The sequence below is a fragment of the Sylvia atricapilla genome, chromosome 6 (genome assembly GCF_009819655.1).
Source record: "Sylvia atricapilla isolate bSylAtr1 chromosome 6, bSylAtr1.pri, whole genome shotgun sequence".
Lineage (NCBI taxonomy): Eukaryota > Metazoa > Chordata > Aves > Passeriformes > Sylviidae > Sylvia > Sylvia atricapilla.
The window spans coordinates 54,525,389-54,546,206 of NC_089145.1; the positions used below are offsets into that span (position 1 = coordinate 54,525,389).

General features: G+C 33.7%; 1 protein-coding gene across 1 annotated transcript in view; it reads left to right on the top strand.

The window, feature by feature from the left end:
• CEP128 (centrosomal protein 128) overlaps positions 1-20,818 on the top strand; it is a 90,819-nt gene that overhangs the window by 32,997 nt on the left and 37,004 nt on the right. The window contains 6 exon segments of the mRNA XM_066321968.1: positions 166-816; positions 4,639-4,693; positions 4,696-4,802; positions 7,654-7,830; positions 9,371-9,430; positions 11,102-11,294. Of these exon segments, the coding sequence (XP_066178065.1) occupies positions 166-816; positions 4,639-4,693; positions 4,696-4,802; positions 7,654-7,830; positions 9,371-9,430; positions 11,102-11,294 (1,243 nt within the window).

The window sequence follows — 20,818 nt, forward strand, 5'->3', positions numbered from 1 at the left end:
ATCTGTGTGTAAACTTAAAGAAACACTGAGTACATTTGAACTGGGTTCGTAGTGAGCAGAATTTTTATATTTTCACATACATATGTTAATTGTCTAAGGACATCTTTCCAACCATTGCCTTTAATTATTTCGGATCAGAATGGATTTTTTTTTTTTCTTTCCTAGGCCCTCAAAGAGAAAGATGATCTCAAAAGTCAGCTTCTCTCAGCTATAGACCAAATAGAAAACCTGCGGAAAGAGCTGAATGATGTGCTTACAAAGAGAGCCCAGCAGGAAGAACTCCTCCACTGTAAAGAAGTAAAACTGAATGAAATGGAGTCACACCAGCTATCTCTTGAAGAAGAGATCAAAGAAGTTCAAGGTACTGTAAAAAAATTGGAGAATGAGTTGAAAAAGCAAGCCTTTCAACAAAACCAAATGCAAGCTGAGAAGGAACACTTGAAGACAGAACTTGCAACTATTAACTCATTTCATAAAAAAGACCAAGAACGACTTCTAGAAATGCAAGCAGATGTAAAAACTTTAAGTGCTGTACGTGTGGAACTAACAAACAGAATAGCAGAAGAGGAGAAAGCCAAAAAGGAATTACTTAAGAGCCTCTCAGACCTCCAGAAACAGCAGGAATCTAGTCATGAAGAGATGATTTCAGCTAACAGGCAGCTGAAGATGGAAAGAGAAATTCACCAACAGGAACTGGCAGATCTTAGATCAGAGTTACAAAATGTGAAAATCAAACATGAACAAAATGTTCAAGAACTCATGAGACTCCTTAAACAAGAAAAAGATGATGCAGAGGCCCAAATTAGAATGCTAAAGGTACTTATTGTGAAGAATTCAAATTTCAGACTTCCCCCCTCCTCCCACACACTCCTCACACAGCCCCTACCATTGAATGATTGTTATAAAGTATGGGCTTTAAAGCACTTAACACACATGTTATTGCAGACCATTGTAAAAGTTTAAAGTTTGAGGTAAAAAATGTAACAGTACCAATTTTAGGTCAAAATCTTAGTTCAAATAGTAAAATATATATGTCTATGATCAAAATTAAAGGAAATATATGATGTTGTGGTATATATGGCAGACAGGTGAACTCCCAGGTGACTGGAAAGGGGGAAGCATTGTACCATACAGTCACCTCAGGACACCATCTTTTAAAAGGGTAGAAAGGAGGACTGTGGGACATACTGACCTGTCAGCCTTGTCTCTCTTCCTGGGAAGATCATGGAACAAAACCTTTTAGAAGGTACACTAAGCCACCTGGAGGACAGGGAGGTGATTTGAGACAGTCAGAACAGCTTCACCAAGGGCAAGTCCTGTCTGACCAACCCAGTGGCCTTGTCTGGTGGAGTGACTACATCAGGGGACAAGGGAAAGGCTACAGATGTCATTTATCTGGACTTCTGTAAAGCCTTGGGCATGGTGCCCCAGAGCATCCTTTTCTCTAAATTGGAGAGAGATTGATTTGATGGGTGAGATAGATAAGAAATTGGCTGAATGGTCAAATTCAGAGCATTTTGGTCCATGGCTCAGTGTCCAGATGGAGTCCCAATGTACAGCAGTGATGAGTGGTGTCCTTCAGGGATCTCCGTTGGTACTAGTGTTTAGTTATTTAATGCATCGTTCATGACTTGATAATAATTCTTGAGCAGCTGGTGACATAGAAACCTTTAAGTGAAGACAGCAATAAAAAAAACCCCTAGGTGGTTGTTATTAGAAGGATCATTAAAATCAAATATTTTGACAGTAGTGCTTAACATGGGACCTATTTTTAGGGTGTATATAGCATTATTTGAGTGATCTGTCCAAAAGTTTTTTTTTTTCCTTTGGCAATGACATTGAAATTAAGAATTTATATTTGATGTCAAGTGAAGAGAAGGACAGTGTATTCTGGATGCTAATAAGAAAAAATAAGTTGATCCTGTGTTTTTCTGTGAAATGGCAAATCCTACAGTTAGGACCTCTTTATTTTTACTGATTCTGGAACCTAAACAGAGGAGTAAAAAAATTCATTTCTATATTTCATTTATAGTTCCATGACTTCCCCCTAAATCTACATATATTTTTAATGAGCAGAAGGTTTGAGGGAGATGAATTTTCTAAGATATTAGGGTAGGCAAATTTTTTAGGAGTATACAAAATGATGATGTGTAAGATTCTCTTCATTAAGAGACTGTAAATGAAACAAAATAGGAAATCATATGCGTCTCTAGGAAGATCTGATGAAAACATGTCATCCTGCAGGTGGTTTGGTTACTTTTTGTCTGAACTCATCATTACATTGCATTTGGATTTCAATTTTATGGACATACTTTTCTTCCAAATTAAGGTAAACTTAACATACATAGTATCTTTTCCCCCCCTTTTTTTAAAAAAGTATTTTGATGTTAGAGTAGTGTTCAGGTAAATCCAAGTGAAAAAGTTGGGGAAATCCAACTGGAAAAGTTTTTAACCTGTTATTATTATTAGTATTATTTTTCAGGCTGCTAAGATTTCGTGTCTAGCAACCAATTGTCTTTCACTGTTACAGTAATAATTGAGCTTATTTATGCTTCAGCTATTTCAAACCTTTGAAACTATTTTTGGGAAGGAATATACATATCCTGTCCAAAGATAGTTGGAGCTTTAAAAGTAAAGGTTGGTTGAGAGAGAGACTTGAGGAGTGAAGGGAAATTTAATAGATTTGTAGCATCCAAAGCCTTAAACTTAAAAGAGGATGCATTTATGTTACTTCCAGTAAATCAAGGGTACAGAGTCCTGTGTTTAGTGGACTAACTTCTGCATAGATTGGAAAAAGAAGTGACTTTTGATTTTTGTTGCTCTTTCCTCTCTTGCCTCCTCTGTATGGTACTTTCTGCCTCACTTTTGCCTGGTTTTCTGTAGTGCAGCACTGGATTGAAAAATTATTAAGTAGTTAAAGGTTTTTTGGGGTAGTAGGAAAGGTACCATAAAAATACTGTATGATGGAATAGAATTGGAGAAGAACATAGAGTTTTTTGAGATACCAGTGTTAAGAAGGGTCTTACTGTTTCATTACTGAGATTCTGATGCTTGAACTTTTAATTTGGTTTCTGCTAGAAAATCCTAAATCATTCCCAAATCATGCCTCTATGATGTCTTATTTGGTATTTAAAAGGATAGATACACTAGGCATAGGAATTCAAGTGGTTTGCTTAGTGGTCCCCATTTGGCTGTGTGCTCAGAAGCTCTGGATCTGTCTCCTAGTTTTAATACATACCCTCATTTGCTTTAAAAACATGGTTATTTTCTTGGAATGATGGCATACAAAATTTCCTACTGCCTGACAGTATGGAAGTATTTGAAGTATTGTTCTTCAGTCTAAGGTTATATAGAGATATATATGTATCAATACATATAAAAACTGTGTGTATGTGTATATTTCTTTTTAAATTGTTTTCTGTACATTTTCCAGTTGTGCCATCCATTTTTTTTTTTAGTGAAGATTATTAAATGTTGAAATTGGGTTCAATAAAAATCAATTAAATTGTAGTCATATCTACCTTGTCCATACTGGAAATTACTAAGTATTAACTTTCTCTTCTATGTCTCAAGGGTAATATAGGTGAGGGATTTTTTTTCTTGGATTGTCTCCATCTGCATAGATATTATAATGCAATTACCTTTAGTAGGAACTGAAAAGTTGATTTTTTTATAAGCATATTTACAGAAAATGTTTTGTGCATTGCAGGCTTGTCTTTGTAGACTATGGATGCCAAAGTTCTTTCTCAAGTTGTCCTTTGGAAGAGTTTTTGTAATCTGTTTAGTGTCTAAATCAGTTTCTAGATTTAGTGTCTAAATTAATTCATAAAACTTCTCTCCCTACCCTTCTGCCTCATAGAAGCTGTGTTTATAGTGTAATTGGGAAATAGAATTTTTGCTTTTCCTCAGAAAGAAATTTACTGTGCAAGTTTATTTTTGTGTTTAACTGCATCTCACGCTTCATCTAATGTGAAACTAGTTTTGAGTAATGTACAGTAGTGTATTAATTTGCTTCTTTGTTGTATTTTTTAAATTTTTCTAGATATTGTGGATCTTTCATTTTCAGTCAGTTATTTTTTTTTTTTTGCTGGAAACAAATATACATTATTTACTCATTCTTTTGTGGCTTTCTAGATCCTTACATGTTTTCCTCATTTTTCTCTGCAAAGTTTCATGAGTAGCATTAATAATAGCACAAAATAATAGCACTAAACCCATACAATTCTAGAACTTAAAAATACTGAAACTTTGCTGTTGCTTCCTTTCAGATATAAATTTAGTATTGGTTTCTGAAATTAAATTATAGTTTTAGACTTTCTGATTCCAAATTATTTTAGTAATGGAAAAGCTGCATAAATACTAGGTTTCTCAGGATGATGTAAGCTGATGAGTGTAGCAGAGCTGAAATGAATAATCTGAGACTTCTGTTTTCTGCTTTCAAAACATTGTATGGTTCTACCACTCTGTGATGCATGTTTTTCATGTTCAGATAAATAATCGCACTTAGTAGAACATAATTTATTTTTTTACAGTTATCATTTGGCAATAGTGTTCCACTGATTTAAAACTTTAAAGTTTGGATGTGTTTTAAAATAACCCATACAGTGACTTTGTAATCTGTTTTCCTTTTACCATCAGATGGAACTTTTAGAAGAGAAAAGCTTGGTCAAGACTCAGTGTCAACAACTGGAAAAAATAAAGTTGAGTGTGATAAATTGACAGAAGAATTAACCCAAAATGAGGAAGAAAATATAAAACTAAAACGGAAATGTGAGTTTGTGAAACAAGAACTGGCGAAAAAGGTAAAATTAACTGATTTTTAAGCATGATTTGTTTCTGTGCTGATAAAAATCTAAAATAAATGATGGATTATAAAAATAGATGATAAATCTAAAGAACCCCACCATGTATGTATTAAAGAATATACCCAGTCATGCCATAGTACATGGTTTCTATATGAGGGAAAGAAGACAAAAATGCTTTGGCTGGATTATGAACTGTGTCCCTCAAGATTCGCTAATACTATTTAGGAGAAGAAATATAAATCCTGTTGCTTGCCTCATCTCTAATATAGGTAACTAAAAAATATTTAATCAACCACTTCTAGTTTTCTTCATTTTGTTTTTCAAGATGCAGTGGAGCTATAAATAATTTAGAGGTAGTTTGAATGAGATATGCAATGTAAGCATAGTAAAATAAATTCTAACTAATGTTGAGGTGGAGGACTTTTAGTTTTTTGGGGTTTTCTTTTATAATATTGAGATAGAGAAATGTTAAACCTGGCATTTCTTTAGCTTGCTAAACTATCAGGAAGTGGTTTAAAAGCTCAGCTTGTCAGGCTAGTAAAAAGTACTTGAAATAAAAATTCGAAAATGTGTTTTTTCTACGTTGGCATTCTAGTTCTATAATATCTATTATTAAGAAAGTGTGTTTATAGGAATGTACGTGGGCTTCTGTGGTCTGTTGTGAATTAGCTCCAGCCTTACCTAATATAGGGAAGACACTGTTTTTACACCAAAGTCATCTTTTATCTCTTAATTGGAAAAGATCAGAGAAGTTTTTAAGCATGCAATCCTGTGGTCTCAACTTTTGAAGGTAAAGGCAGAGGAAGACTTCTATTAGATTGCATAAATGCTTAACCTAAGAGAATATTTGCTATTTTGGTTTTGTGGATTTTCAAAAGGGATGTTAGGATGAGGGAAATAATATTACTTCTTGAGAAATCCCATACTAGCTTACAGTTGTGGCAATGCAGCAGAAGCTTATTGTGTTACAGAACACTTTATTTTCTTTTCCATGGTTTTTATACTTTTAATATTCTGTTCAAATATGCAAATACTAATTCAAAGAGGCATAGGTATTATAGCTAGCATAGATTTCATGAAAGGTGAAAGAGCAGAGCATAATGAGGAATGATTGGTTTCTTTCCTTTTCCTTCTGTGCTCTTCTGAGTCATTAGTGACTTCTTTTCTCCTGTAGGCTCTGGATGTAGAATGATAAGGAATGTTGGCACATTCAGAAAATCAAGCAGATAAGAAACAAAAAAATAAAGTTATGTATTCTGTTTTAGTCATGGTCATTGGAAATTAACTTTGATGTGGGATGGACTGCATTCAGTGAATAATAAGATTACAGAATACTGATACTGGAAATATATAGAGTGCAATCTTACGACTTTCAGAATACTAACCTAGGTCAAAACTGTTACTTCAACTCCCATCGTTATAGTATAGAAATACTGGAACCTGTCCATCTTAAAAAATCTTAGGATTTCTTAAGTTTGAAATAACTGTCTCAAGTATTTTTGTATTAAGTGAAAAATCAGACTTCTTATGCAGTATAGGTGTTTTACATTTGTAGGCCACCTATATTAAAAACACCTATTTTGCTATTAGAAGTAACACCTATACATAGATATGTATACAACCTCCTGGAAGAAGGTAGCAAGTTGGCCTTGTCTCCCAGTCAGCAAGTGATAGGACAAAAGCAAATAGCCTTAAGCTGTGTCAGGGGAGATTTGGATTGGATATTACGAAAAATTTATTCGTGCATGGGAGCAGGCTATCTAGGGAAATGATTGATCACCACCCTGGAGGTATTCAAAAGACATGTACATGTGGTGTTCAGGAATATGGTTTAGTGGTGGACTTGACAGTAGGGGGTTTCTGATTGGACTGTATGATAACTGAGTTTTTCTTCAACATCAATGATTCCATATATATCCTGTTCATGGAACTTGGGTGTTAGACATTACCTAACTCCACACTGGTGTCTCATAAGAGCAGTGCATGAAGATTTCCAACAAATAGACTTCAAGCAGTTGTACCTTGTCATTGTGCAGGTCCACAATTAATAAATGTTTGAAGTCCTTGTTCTTCTCACCATTCGTGGTGCAACTTGCACACATTGGAATTTTCCTGTTAAAGTGTTTGCCCTTTGCTGTATCACATCCTCCTTATCTCAGCAGCAGACAGGTGTGTTTCAATTTCACTTATTCTCTCACAAGATAGGTTTGTCTATATGTATGATGCATAATTCAATATTTTGTGTTATCTAGAAGCAGTTTTGGTTTTATGGCTACCCTATCATAGATATAAAAGAAGAGAGTCTGAATTTTAGAAACATATGCAACATATTTCATTAACTTTTTGACATTAGATGATAGCAGAAAATGCTTTCCTCAGTGCCACTCACTCTCATATGAGATATTCTTTGAGTAGTTTTCCTTTGAGGGCATGCTGACTGCCTTTAAAATTTTCCTTCTGGGATCTCTTTTCTGATGATAGAGATTAGATGCCTATAACAGATTCAGGCCAAAAGATAATACTGGGAGTATTTGCTCTAGGCTCTTTTTCTACTCATGAGGAGATTTGTAATAGAAAATCTATTTTTTATGCTGAAAATAGTCTTTATGATTGTTGAGTTTGGATTTAGTAGCAGTTTCTTCATAGCTGATATACAGGATAATAAGGAGAATCAAGGGAGGAACCTACAAGTACTATTAGAAGGCATTATTTTTCCATGGCAAGGAATTGAACCTAGCATGACTGGGTGTGGTCTAATTATAGGATTGACAGATACATGGCTGATGACATATGTTATATTATTAATGCAGTTACTTATCTTTGTTTTGTTTTTCCTTTTACACTCCAGGAAAAACAGATCAGCAATGAAGAAGATCATTTGAGAAAGATGAGTGAGGCCAAACTGCAGTTTAAAGATCAGCTGCGTCACTTAGAAATGGAACAGCAATCCATCCTTTCCATGATAGGAAGCGAAATTGATGCTGCTTGTGAAATCTTTTCTCGTGACTCCATGGAGAAATTCAAAGTAATTCTAAGTTTTAAGTATGCTGCAGGTTTCATTATTTTCTTAATGAAAGTTTGTAGTGGTACTCATATGGGTTGTTTCCACTGTTGCATAGATAATCATTCCAATAGAATTCTGAATATTTAGCTGGTACAGAGGGACATTGCCAAGTATTAGAATGGGATACTAGATACTATGAAGAACTGTCCATGCATTCATTGGTATTGCTCTATTTTTTTTTTTTTTCTTTTTGAGGAGTAGTCCTCCTTTTGCTTATGTGAAAGGACCTTTTATTAGCCCAAGTTTTGAGGTAGGTTTTCTTAGGCCATGCTCCTAGAATTGTGAAGTCCTTAAAGACCTAAAATGCTTTTAAAATTGGGAGAAAATGAAAGAAATATTTTGTTAAAAAATCACTTGAATGCCTTGATTTTTATGTAGAGAACTGAATACTGAAAATGAAAAGAGTTTGTAATCTCCTCTTTTGAGGAATGTCTCCTTGTATCCAGAAGACTCAGACTCAAATTTTCCGTAAAGTAGTAGCTTGCTGTAACTTTTTTTTTTTTTTTTTTTTTTTTTTTTTTGCTATTTTACTACTTCTCCTGCAACTCCTGTCGCCCTGTAGCTTTTCTTTTGAGCATTCTCGTTTGCTCCTCAGGTACAGAAACTCTTCCTCCCTTCATATGACTCTACAGTGACTAATCCTTTTAAATCAGCACTGTACTCCTGAGAATAGAGAATGGACTGTCTGACTCAGCTTGTTGCCACACTTAACAAGTGCTTGACCTAGTGGCTTTTTAGCCTTAGCTGCAACCCAGAATACACTCAGATTACTTTATTGTTTTTTTTTTTGTCTTACTATTTAAACAGAGAATAGTTTGTAAGTCCTGGTCACTTGACTGGGCTGGGCTGCTTTTGAAATCTTTTTTTTCACAATTGACACAATTTCTCCTCTTCCATATGGAGTTGGGATGTTGCAGCACAAAAGTAGATGAGAATTCATGAGAAAAATGTATTTTGCAAACAAGCTTTCTCCTCCATATCCTTGCAGATAGGTCTTTTTTTAAATTAAGTTTTGTAATCTGCTGTTGTTGCCAGATTTTTGATTGAACCATGCCTTCTTGGACTTGCTTTTGGTTTCTGCATAAAGTTTTGCAGATCCCCGTTTTTACAATTTTCTTTGTTCTTTTATCACTGGCAAACTTTTTTGACTAGACAGCTAATGTGAAAAAAAGTTAGTTTTGTGGTCCTGGTATGTTTTTTTTTTTTTTTTTAAGGTAAGAAGTTTCTTTTGTAATATTGTTTCTGTGCCCAGTACTTCAGGTATTGCCAAGGTTTCTAAAACGTTTCACCCTTTACTTCAAGAAGTTGCCGCTGCAACTTGGGTAAGCAGGAGGAATTTGGTGGATAAATATTTGTATTGAGAGAAGTCAAGCACTAGGCTTAATCTTCCTTGATAAAAAATGTATTTCTTTGATGAATTTTCAGTAAGCAGAAAAGACTTTCTTCTATGTCTAATTCCCATTTAATGTCTGTTATGTCTTTGTCACCTGCTTTTTCATAGGCAATATCCCTTACACCAACAGTACTGAATGATCCTCATCGCTGGTTAGCAGAAACAAAGGTAATAGTCAAACCTCCTGAAATTTTACTGAGTGAGCTGATAATCAACATTTGATGGTGTAGGGAGAGGTGTCCCTACAAGGGATTGGAACTAAAGTGATTCTTAAGGTCCGTTTTAGCCCTAACAATTGAGTGAGGGGGTGAGTCAGTAAATGGATGGATCTGATATAGTTGAAAGTCCATTTAAAATGTCACTTCAAGGGCAAAAGGAAAAGTACAAAAGTATTCCTTTGGCAATTTTTCTGATATTTCCAGACTTATTTCAACTGATAGAACGATTTTCCAAATGTTTCTATCAACAAGAAATAGCCATCTCTATAGCAAAATAAATGGCAGTGTTGTTTTCACAAAAAAAAAAAGAAAAAAAGGCATTGAAGTAAGAGCAGTGATGGCTTTAGATCTGGTTCAAATTTTTTCAGATGAGTAAAGCATGCGAATGTACTCAACAGGTTAAGTTTCTCTTACAGCATTATCACAAGGCTAGAAATTATCTTAAATAAGGCTGGTGTTTATTCAATCTAAAATATATTAGATTGGATTATTGGAAAATGAATGATTTTTCTATCCCTGTTGAAGCTTTCAAATTTTGTCATGTGGGGGGCACACATGCTTGAGAACATCGTCAAAGTGATGACTGTAACTCATAAATCTTGCCCTTCATTTTGCAGCTTTTCTCCAGCTCCCTCAGCTCACACACAGCCCACTTCTTGCCCAGTATCTCTTAAAAGAAGTAAATTTCTCATGATCAAAATAGATCACAAACTGTGGAAGACAACTGGTGGTTTTGTTTCATATAGAAAGGTCAAAGCCACAGGAGAATTTACTTAAGAAAAAAAATGCAAATGTTTGCATGTAAGAGAAGGTTATTCATGGTGCATGTGGTCTGTGTAAGACTTGTAGACCAAGAAAGACTTCCACTGTAGATAACAGAGATAAGACTGGAATCAAAGGAGAAATGTTGTGGAGGAAAGATTTTTTTCATTTGAAAAAGTGACACTGATATATTATTAAAAAAAACTTTCAAAAAGCACCTACTAATACTTTGCATACATTTCTCACCTAAATTTCTTTAGCTGCTAGAGCAAAGTTTGGAATGAATGACTGCTTAAAATGCCACTTTTATTTTCTTTTGTTTTTCAATAGGTTGTGTGAAAGTATTCCATTTGATCACTTCTAGATTTACTATATTGATCACAACCTTATCAGTGAAATCTTTTTCTCCTCTGAGTGAACCTTAAATATTGACTTCTGCTGACTAGAAAGGATTGATGTCACTTTTTTAGAAAGGAGACATACTTTAAATTCTGTCAACATAAAATAGAGAGAAGGTTTTCTGAAAGGAAGGCCTATCTCTTGGTGTCTATGCATGCACTAATTCAGTGTGAATTTCCATGTCTACCCTAGTAAATTTGTGCTTCTGATTTAAAAGAAATAAAATAATATAAAAGAAAATCACTTTTCACATATAATTATCAACCAAAATATGTCTTTTGGGTCTCTTGAAAATAAACTTATGGTCTTTTAATATATCTGAATGCCCTCTATTATTGTTATTCAGCTAGCTACAAATGAGTAATCTGTGACTCCAAAGATTATTTGGTCAGTGAAGATTTATGTCCTCTTAATTTATTAGAATTCTTTACTTTTTATTGTATCTTTTTTAAAAATGTAGACTAAGCTTCAGTGGCTGTGTGAGGAGGTAAAGGAAAGAGAAAGTAAGGAAAAAAAGCTGCGATCCTATTTGCTGCAAAGCCGAGAACAGCTCAAGCACTTTACACAGATAAAGGAGACTGAACATCAGTCTCTCTTTAAACAGATAAAAAACCAAGAAAAACTTCTGGAAGAAGTTCATAGAGAAAAAAGAGGTATGTTACTGGTTCCATTTTTGTTAATAAAAGGGAGAAAGAATTTAAAAATCTATTTCTTATAATTTCTATGGCACATTCATTTCCTCAACTAGTTACTTCAAACTGCAACGGGCTAGTGATAACCAGGAATAATGTTTTATTTGTGGTTTTTTGTTTTCCCTTGCTGACAAAAAAGGTAAGTGAAATCAGCTGTGTTTCAAACCAATACAGTGGCTGAATAACACACGAGTTTACATCATGCACAGTGGATATAGAAATTATTTCCCAGCTGTACCATCTGGGACATTGCACGACCTGGGCAAAAAGGGATTATACAAGAGTCTGAGGCAGGCTGAGTTAGACTGCTATTTGCTCAGCTTGCTGTGTCATGGTACGATCTTTCATTGTATTCTGTTCTCTCAGTTTTGAAGGAAAGGTGTCACCTTTTAGGGGTTCTTCAGAAATCTTGTCCCGGCCTTTATTCAGGACTCCATACTGTTATAACTGGACAGAATAAGTAATCGCTTTCATTATTTTGTTCGTTGTCACTTTGTGCTGATTGATGTAGATTCAGATAAGAATAAACTTTTAGTAAGTGTAGTTATAGCTTCTAGTAGCTGACTTATTATTGAAAATCTTTTGTGAATTATAGCAAAAACAAAACTGCCTAGCTTTGGCAAGAACAAAGTTACTTCTCTTCCTAGTAGCTGAAACATGCTGTGTTTTAGATTTCATATGATAGTAATGTTGATAACACACTGATGATTGAGTTGTTGCACTCTAAGTCAAGGACTTTTCAGTTTTCCATGCTTTGATAGTGAGAAGGTGCACAAATAGCTGCAAGGGAGCATGGCCAGGCCAGGGGAACTGGCAAAGGGATATTCCATAAAAAAATATCATTCCCAGCATACAAACAGGAGACGGGAGAGCTGTCTGGGAGGAGCCAATCACAGCTGGAGAAGGGGCTGGACATTGCTTGGTGGTGAGCAATGATATTGTACATCACTTGGGGTTTTTTGGTTGTGTTTCTATCTTTTTTGACATGTGCATGTCATGACAGTGCATGTGACAGTGTATGCAAGAATAATGGGTTTACCGTCTCCACGTGAATTTAATTGGTTTGTTTTACAGTCATATTAACTTAACTTAGATTTTTCTTTTTAATTTGAAAGTTATGACCTTCATTATAGCAAATCAGTTATTGTTTAGAAATTGTAGAAGATAGGGAAATAATAGAATGTATATCTATTAATGTGAGTTTTGAGTGCTGTTGTTCACCAAGCAATACCTTTAAATGTTTTAAAAGGTTTTTTTTTATTTAAAAAAAAGGTACAAGACAAAATCTGACTGATTTTATATCTTGAATAAATACTTGTACATACTGAATGAAAAGCCCAGCCTTGATTATGATGCAAATAATAGAATAAAAACATGTAAATCGTTTAATGGATAAATGACTTGGATATGAAAATTGGAAAAGCAACATTCCCAGAGGGAAAAAAGAAAACAGAGCTAAAAACATAAAAAGGTGTTAAACCAAAAGGAGAACGCAATCCATTAAAAACAAACAAACAAACAAAAAATTAAGGATGCAGAATGCTGGTTGGCTTTTCTCATTTAAACATAAAAAAATGGAAGTACTTAGGCACCCAGTATGGGCAAATCCCAGGTGCAGGAATAAAGGAAATGAAGCCAGAATGTATTTAATTAAAAAAAAAAAAAAAAAAAAGCCCTTCACTTTTTTTTTTTTTATTTTTAAACACCAAAGTATCCTTTATGGTATTGCTAAATAAAATGGATATTCCATCAAATTTGATCAAATGGATGGAAATACTTTCTGCTGGAATGATCCAGATTTTAGATGGAGCATTTTATCAGACCCTGTGAATAACTATAAATATCCATGGACGTGGTTGATTGTCCCCACTGACACAAGCCACACTCTTGAGTACCTGATAATAGTCTGAAAATGCTCCATTAATTAAAGTTCACATAAATCAAAGCTTAGGAAAATGAGACAGAGAAATTGTATTCTCAAGAAATTAATTTGTTGATTTCCTTTCTGTGGATCTGAAAATGAAGTTTACTCATGGGGGTTTTGGAAGAAAGAATAAAAATAGAAATTTATGGTGGACATAGTAGGTGGCATAAATATTTAAATTGCTTTGTTGATAAACATGTTTAAGGAAGTTTTATTAGCTTAAACAGGTCTACTAAAACTTTTCACTATGTTTTTTTTGTCTTTTCCCTGCACCAGAGCATTTGTAAGTACCTAGGATATTGTAGGCTTTTGAAACTTCCTTAGGAATCTCTGTAAAAGTGTTAACATTATCACAGTGGTATATGTGGTATCAGCTGGCTGTCCATGTGGTATAATCCTGACCAAAACAAGTAAGCTAACATAAAGATTCATGAATGAGAAAACAGAATGAAGCAAAATACAGTTGTGAAGCACAGAGTTTCAGGATTGTCTACAGAGTAGCAGAGGTTTTATAGTTATTTGGTGATGCTTCAAGATCAGCTACATTTGTCTTCTGTTTTTGATAAGAGTATCATGATGGATAGTTTAGAAATTCAGAAGTCTAGCAGTATTTATAAATACAGAAGAACTGAAGAGGATGTGAGTTCTGATTCAGGTTTGTAAATTGGTACTTTGGAAACAGTTCACTACTTAACAAGGTATTTATCTAGCATGCTGCACAATGGGATATTTCAGTAAGAAACAACTTGGATTCCATTTTTCCTCTTAGAGTGATTTTGGTCTTACAATCAAATTTATTTCACTAGCATTGAACTGGGTATTCAATATGTTAACAAAATGGACAAAGATCTGAGGAAATAAAATGCATAAGTTCCAGTTTCTAAACCAAGAATTTAATTTGCATTCTGGAATCACTGAGCATGCCATGGTGTTCTTAAGATCAATTCAAAAATTAGCTTAGGTAACAAGAATTTTATTTTTTTTAATGCCATTGTCAGCAACTGTACCCAAGATCTGGCACAAATTTCTTTCATTTATTGCATTTCTGTATGATCTAGCCAGACTGTGTAGTCTGAAAAGCTCATCATTCAAGTCAGTGGAAGTCTATATTTGATCCTGGGTGGACCCATTGGTTTTATAAACTCAGATTTACTTAAATTGCCTTTCAAGAAAGTCTTGGAATATGCTGATATGTATGTAAGCTAGACACAGTGTGCTATATGGTGGTGGACGTGAAGTCTGCACAGTTCTTTTGTTTCAGGATAATAAACTGCTAATTCAGAGAAGACACAGATAGTCAATGAATAAATGTTTAGCAAAATAAGACCTAATGTATTTGGCAGGGCCATATCTGTTCTTTTTTATAATGAAACAATGTTAGTATGGCTGTAGTGATGTAAGAAGGGGAGGTGCATTGCTCCTATTTACAGACTGATTTAATTTATCTTAAAATATTCTGCAAATACTGTTTTACACAAAGTCTCAGGTGATGTAGGACATGTTCTGTACCAGTTCTCAGTGTCTACTGAGATAATGCTCTATGATCACATTTGAATTATTACATAGTTAGAATATCTCTTGTATGGGTTTAATGTATATATCTATACTGCTATATATATACTTACACTGCTAAGTAAAGCTTAAGAAGGTAACAGTTGTAGTCCTGAGCTGTGATACACTACTGTCAGATGCTTTTGTCACAAGCACAAAACTGTACTGGCCAAGTGTATGATGTTTTTCTTTATGTATTATGTTTGTCACTCATGCATTTATCATTGTGCATTGTCTTAGATTTGAGGATGCAAAAATCCAATTTTGAAAGACTTTCATTTGACTTGGTTTTAGTGATGGTGTCAACTCTATGAATCATACAGTTACCTCTAGTTTCATTGCTTTAAACAAGTAAAATTTACAAAGATTTTGGTAAGTGAATCGTGAGGCAAGACATCAGTTTATTTTAATTTCTTTTTCTTCTGTTAGGTTCAGTCAGGATTATCTGTTATTCAACTGCTGTGGATAACAGAAACTCAAAAGAGCCTGTTATATTAAAGCAGATTAAAAATGTATGTAAAACTTTGCTTTGACAAAACCTAATCTTTCAAGTTATATTTCTGTTTTTTCTATTTTAAAGTCAGTCCAACTTTTGTTTGAGTCAGGAACACTAAAGCAGAAAGAGTAAAAATTTAAAATAAGGAACAGTGCAGTACATTGAGTGTAAATATACTGGCACTGAGCAAATCTGTTATTAAACTGAGGAAAAGTAGGAGTTTGGGAACCAGTGAAAATCAGAATAATGTAAAATCTTTCTATTATGACCTTTTATGTTTCATTTAATACTAAAGTACATATGCTGTTTTGAAGACAACTTTAAACCTGATTCTGCCCTTTCAGCTTTCTTTCTTTTTTTATTGAAATTTCCTTTTCTCATATATTGCATGATATTGCCCTTGTCTGAACAAGAGTCCTTTCTGTGGCAAGAAGAAACATCACAAGGTATTTTCAGGTCATCTTTCATTGAACAGTGAATGGGAGCATCAACTACAGAGAACACTCTCTTAGGCATACATACAGGAAGGAATCTGAAGGATTTCAGAGAAACTCTTCATAGTACTTGGTTTTCATAGTGAGCTTCAAAATGCATAGAGTTGAAATATCATAACTATTGAAATAATTTATTTCTTCTTAATAGTGTTCTTGCCCTTTAAATAATGCTTGGTTTTTTTAATGTGATGGGGGAAGGAGGAGGGAGGACTTCTAAGTTATTTTAAACTTTGCCAAAATGAACCTGCGTTCAGAGTCTTAGAAGAATGGAAATAAACCCAAATCATTTAGGAATCTTGCCCTGTGGAACCTTTTTAATCAGAAAACTGGAAATATCTGACTGGACATGCATTGCTGTAATTATTTAGTATTTTTCTGGAGCCATTTTCATTTTCCATTATCTTTTTATGCACTCATAAAAATATGGCTGCCATTGTAAAAAACAGAGAAGGTAAGAGATGGGATCAAACTATAGCTAAGAGTTTTAAGACTTCCTTTGGTTTCTTTTTCTTTCTGAATCAAGTACTTTAGATGATTACCTGAAACTCAAGTACAGCTTTTTGGTTTGGAAAGCATGATTAGTCCTTTGAATTACTGAGTTTGTGCTGCTCAGTATTAACAGCAAGAGGCTAAATTTATTAGTTTTATTTCTTGGTTTACCTGCACATACTGGAAACTAAATCAAAATTAACAAAACTAACCTGAGGGATGGGGATTCAGTGTATATTAAATAATTAAAATGTATTATTTAATTATTTCTTTCTTTTGTGAATTATGACTTCTTTCTTTAAACCAAGCTAAAACAGCTGGTGTTCTATAAACCAGTAGGTTTTCTTGGGTTTTTTTTACAGCTGTTGAAATGATGGCATTGGACTCTTCATAAGCACAGTTACAACTTAGCAGTGATTTAACACTGTATAATAAGAGAATCTTGTAATCAACTGTACAACTTTATCAGGGCTCCTTGAATTAATATGGAAGCTGTCATGCTTTCAGGTTATGTGCTATTATGCTTCTATACCAAACTGATATCAACATTTTACAACTATTAAATTAAAAAAAAAAAACAAACCAAAAAAGCCCTACCCCAAGCAACACAGGCACTTCCACACTTATCTTGAATTCAATATTTTTCTGAGAAATATATAACAGAAACATGCTATCTGTCATTTATTCCTATTTAGGTAACATATCCTGAAGAAACTCTTTAATATCTGAAAAGATGTCTGTTTATTTAAATAATATGATGTCTTATATGAAATAAAACTGAACCAAGGGCTCTATGTTCCTCTCATGTTGTGCCTATTCCCTTGGTCAAAGCCATCTTAGTTTAAAATACAGATGAATCATGCTGAAATTTGAACAGAAATGAAAAAAATGCTATCTAAGATTTAGTGTAGTATAGTTTTTCAAGTTAAAGGAGTGTTTAAAATCTTGCATCTTGCTATATCACAGATTCAATATCTTTCAAAATTAGAGCTTGATGTAATGGTTTTGCCTAGAATTTTTCAGGCTGTAATAGAGTATGTTATTCAGTGTAGTTCGTTGCTGTGTTAATAGCTATTATATCCTTTCAGCTGAAATGCTATTTAAAAATCCTTTTTTTTTTCCTAAAGGGAGTCCTAATGATACTCTGTATTTGGAGAATTGAAATTTAAGTCCTTTGTCAGTACCAAAATATTCCTCACTTTGAGAAGAGTTTCAGTCATTAGTAAAACCAATTCTTAATGTTGACTGAATACAACAAAATAATTTAATTACAGAATATACATTTTAAGTGAATTCTTGAAATAAAGAAAATCTAGCTGATTTTGGATTTGCCTATATAAAGATTAAATTAAATAAGGGATATTTAATCTGTTTGTGCATTTTTTTACCTCTGGTGAGTTAAATAGGACAAATTCCTAGGCTGAATATTTACTCTGATCAGCATGTTCAAGGTAACAATTGTCTGTATCTAACATCTTTTTTTTTTCCTTCTTGATTTTGGTTTAAGAAAATGGGAACTATGGTACTTTTAAATGCTTTACATATTTTGTTAAAGGGGAAAATCCTTAAAAATATTTTAAAGACAAGCAAATTAACTATAGAGTTCATGCAGTATGAGTGATTAGAACAATAAGCTACTAATTGTTTTTACTAAATAACAAGTTCTTCTATGTAGTTTTTTAAAAATTCACAAGTAATAATAGGCATGTATATCTGAATTTTCTTTAGAGTGGGTAGAGTGTCACAGTATTATTCTTGTCTGCATCTATTATGTCTCTGGGATAAGGTGATAACATAGTCAAGGGCACGATTTGGATACTTCTGCCTATTTTAATGGACTTGAGTTGCAGGTTATTAAGCACTGTTAGTAAACATTGTTGCTGTGAAGTTTTAATTTTTTGCTTTAACAGATACAGTATCTTAATCCAGGAGAATGTACTTGCTTCTGCTTATGTGTTAAAAAACAAAAATGAGTGAACTGAGGGTAAAACTTGGTCTCCTGTTCCTCAGTTTGATTTCTTAATTCTACATCACCTTTCAACTCTGAGAATTATTTTTTAAAATACACGTTTTCATATTGCAGTACTTATTTTTGAGTATTTGAGCAGTACCTTTGTGTAACATTATATGTTGCTAGTATGTAAATCTCTGTTTAGTGGAAAACATTTAAGTGTAAAAATTATCACCTTGATTTTTGTTTCACAATTCTTAGATTTTGTTGTGGATATTTTGTTTATTATACCTGGTGAATTGAGACGTCTCCCACTAGAGAAAGAAACCAAGTGCAAACCCATGAAAACACAGATATTTCATTGAAATATCTGTGTATGTACTTCATGCATACATATGTGCATACTACATCAATATTGTACATACTTCAGTTGTCAGGACAAAACTTTGTCTTCCTGGTTTTAATTATATTTGATGACTCAGCTGTAGAAAATTACTTTCTTGATTGGATTAAAATTCTGGGAGCAGCATTTTCTGAAAACAAGGTTTGAATGTTGTCTGTATGGACAATTGCTTCTACTTGCTAAACCAAATGATCAGACAGTATACCATTTCTTGCAAGACACTATATAAAATCAAGAAATCCTAGTGAAAGAATTCTGTTCTAATGCAATGTGCTTTAGATCCATGGAACACATTTTTATTAAGGAAGAGCTGAAAGGACAGAATTAAGTTAGGACACTATTGAATATAATGCAAGGATCTTATAGCTATTTAGCAATCACCAGTTTCCTTATCAAATTCTTAATGCCTGTTATAAACCAATTTATTTTTTAGCAAAAGCATGTTTAAATTGGCAAAGAACTGGATTTTTCAGATGCCTTGCTTCTGTCAAGCCATGAGATGTGTCATGGAACTTGGGAGGAAGTTTGCTTTGCATAGCTTCATGTCGTCCTTGTGTCTGAGGAAGAAGGGGGTTTCTTCTCCAAGCTGTTGGGAATGTTGAGTTGATGTTTCTCAAGTGTATTGAAGGCATTATATGTATGTTGGGCTATGCTTTATTAAAGTGGCTTCTTAAGTAAGAGTGGAATGTGAGTATTCTACTATATACATGCTTATTCTCATAAAAGGTAGAGAAATATTAATGCTTCATTCTTGATCAGTGAGACTTATCCACACAGACTGGTTTAATGAGTTTGTACCATGGACTATTCATGTATTACAGTGAAACAAAAAAATAGGAAAGTGTAGGATAAGATCTGAACTTTACAGTTGGAAGGTTTCTAACTTGTTGCAAAAACATTTCAAATTTGAAAATACAAAAATACTCTATCCCTTCCGATATATGTATCTTATATACAGTATGTATATAGTATAACATCTTCAGGCTGGCTTCTGATATTGTGGGAAAATTGTGTTGTGAGTGAAATAAAAGCTGATAGCCTTCTAAGATTTCTTTTTTGACTATTTCAACAATGGTTGTATTTTAAAATCTAATGTGTTTACAGGACACTGCAATTCCTATTTTGATCTAATCTTAAAACACTTCAGTGTGTGATTTCTAAAATAACATGATTTGAGTAAGTATTTTGTAGTCCTGCTGTAAGCAACAGATTTTACTCATTATCTGGAAAGAATTTTGATTTCCAAAGAATTATTTACAATAAAGGCAGTACTACTACTACTAAATTATGAAAATTTCCATCCTTACTGTAATTGAGAAACAGTGGTATTATTATGTGGGCCATTCAGCTGCATGATTATGCATTTTTCATTCATTAATCTGTTATTACTATAAGAATGGCAACATAAAATGCTTTTAGTTCACAAAATTAGCGTTTCATATTTCCTGAAGTGGTAATGAATGAATATAGTGTACTGAATTTGAGCATTCTATTTGTTGCTACTGATAAGGTTTTTGTAATTAATTTCTTTTTGTTCATTGGGAATTTTGTTGATGATGATTCACTAACTTGTAATAATCTAACTTACTTGAGTAGCAGTATAACATTATTGGACAGATCCAGGAACCACACTGCATCAGGTTAGAAGAAATGACAGTACTCGTAGTGTCAATTCACTAGGATAGGTGCCAGCTGTAATCAGCATTTTTACAGAGCTGTATATGCTCTGTAAATGGGTCTGGTCATCAGAAGCTGGGTAGTTTCTTTCTCCATCTGAATCACCAATATGAATAATATTTTATGATGCCAGGTCAAGAAAAAGTAGTATCAGGTGTCTTGTACCTTATGCAACAAATTTTATGTTCTGTTCTCATCTGATGTGCACCCCCGAAGTGTGCAAGTTGCATGTGTACTCTGGTTCCAAGTTGCACATCTGACATTATTCCTTTTCTTGAGCAGTGCTTTTAATCTGTGTCCTGTTAGAGATGATTCTGTTTTTTTTAATTGCTCTAAAGACTTTGTTTGCACTGCCTTAGTGAAGAAAACAATGATCCAAGAGAAAGATTTATACCAGAAGAAGCTGTATTTCAGCTCAAGTAAACTGGTATGCTAATGTATAAGATATACATTGAGACATTTGCAGTAAACCAAGTTTTTATTAAATAGGAAAATATCTG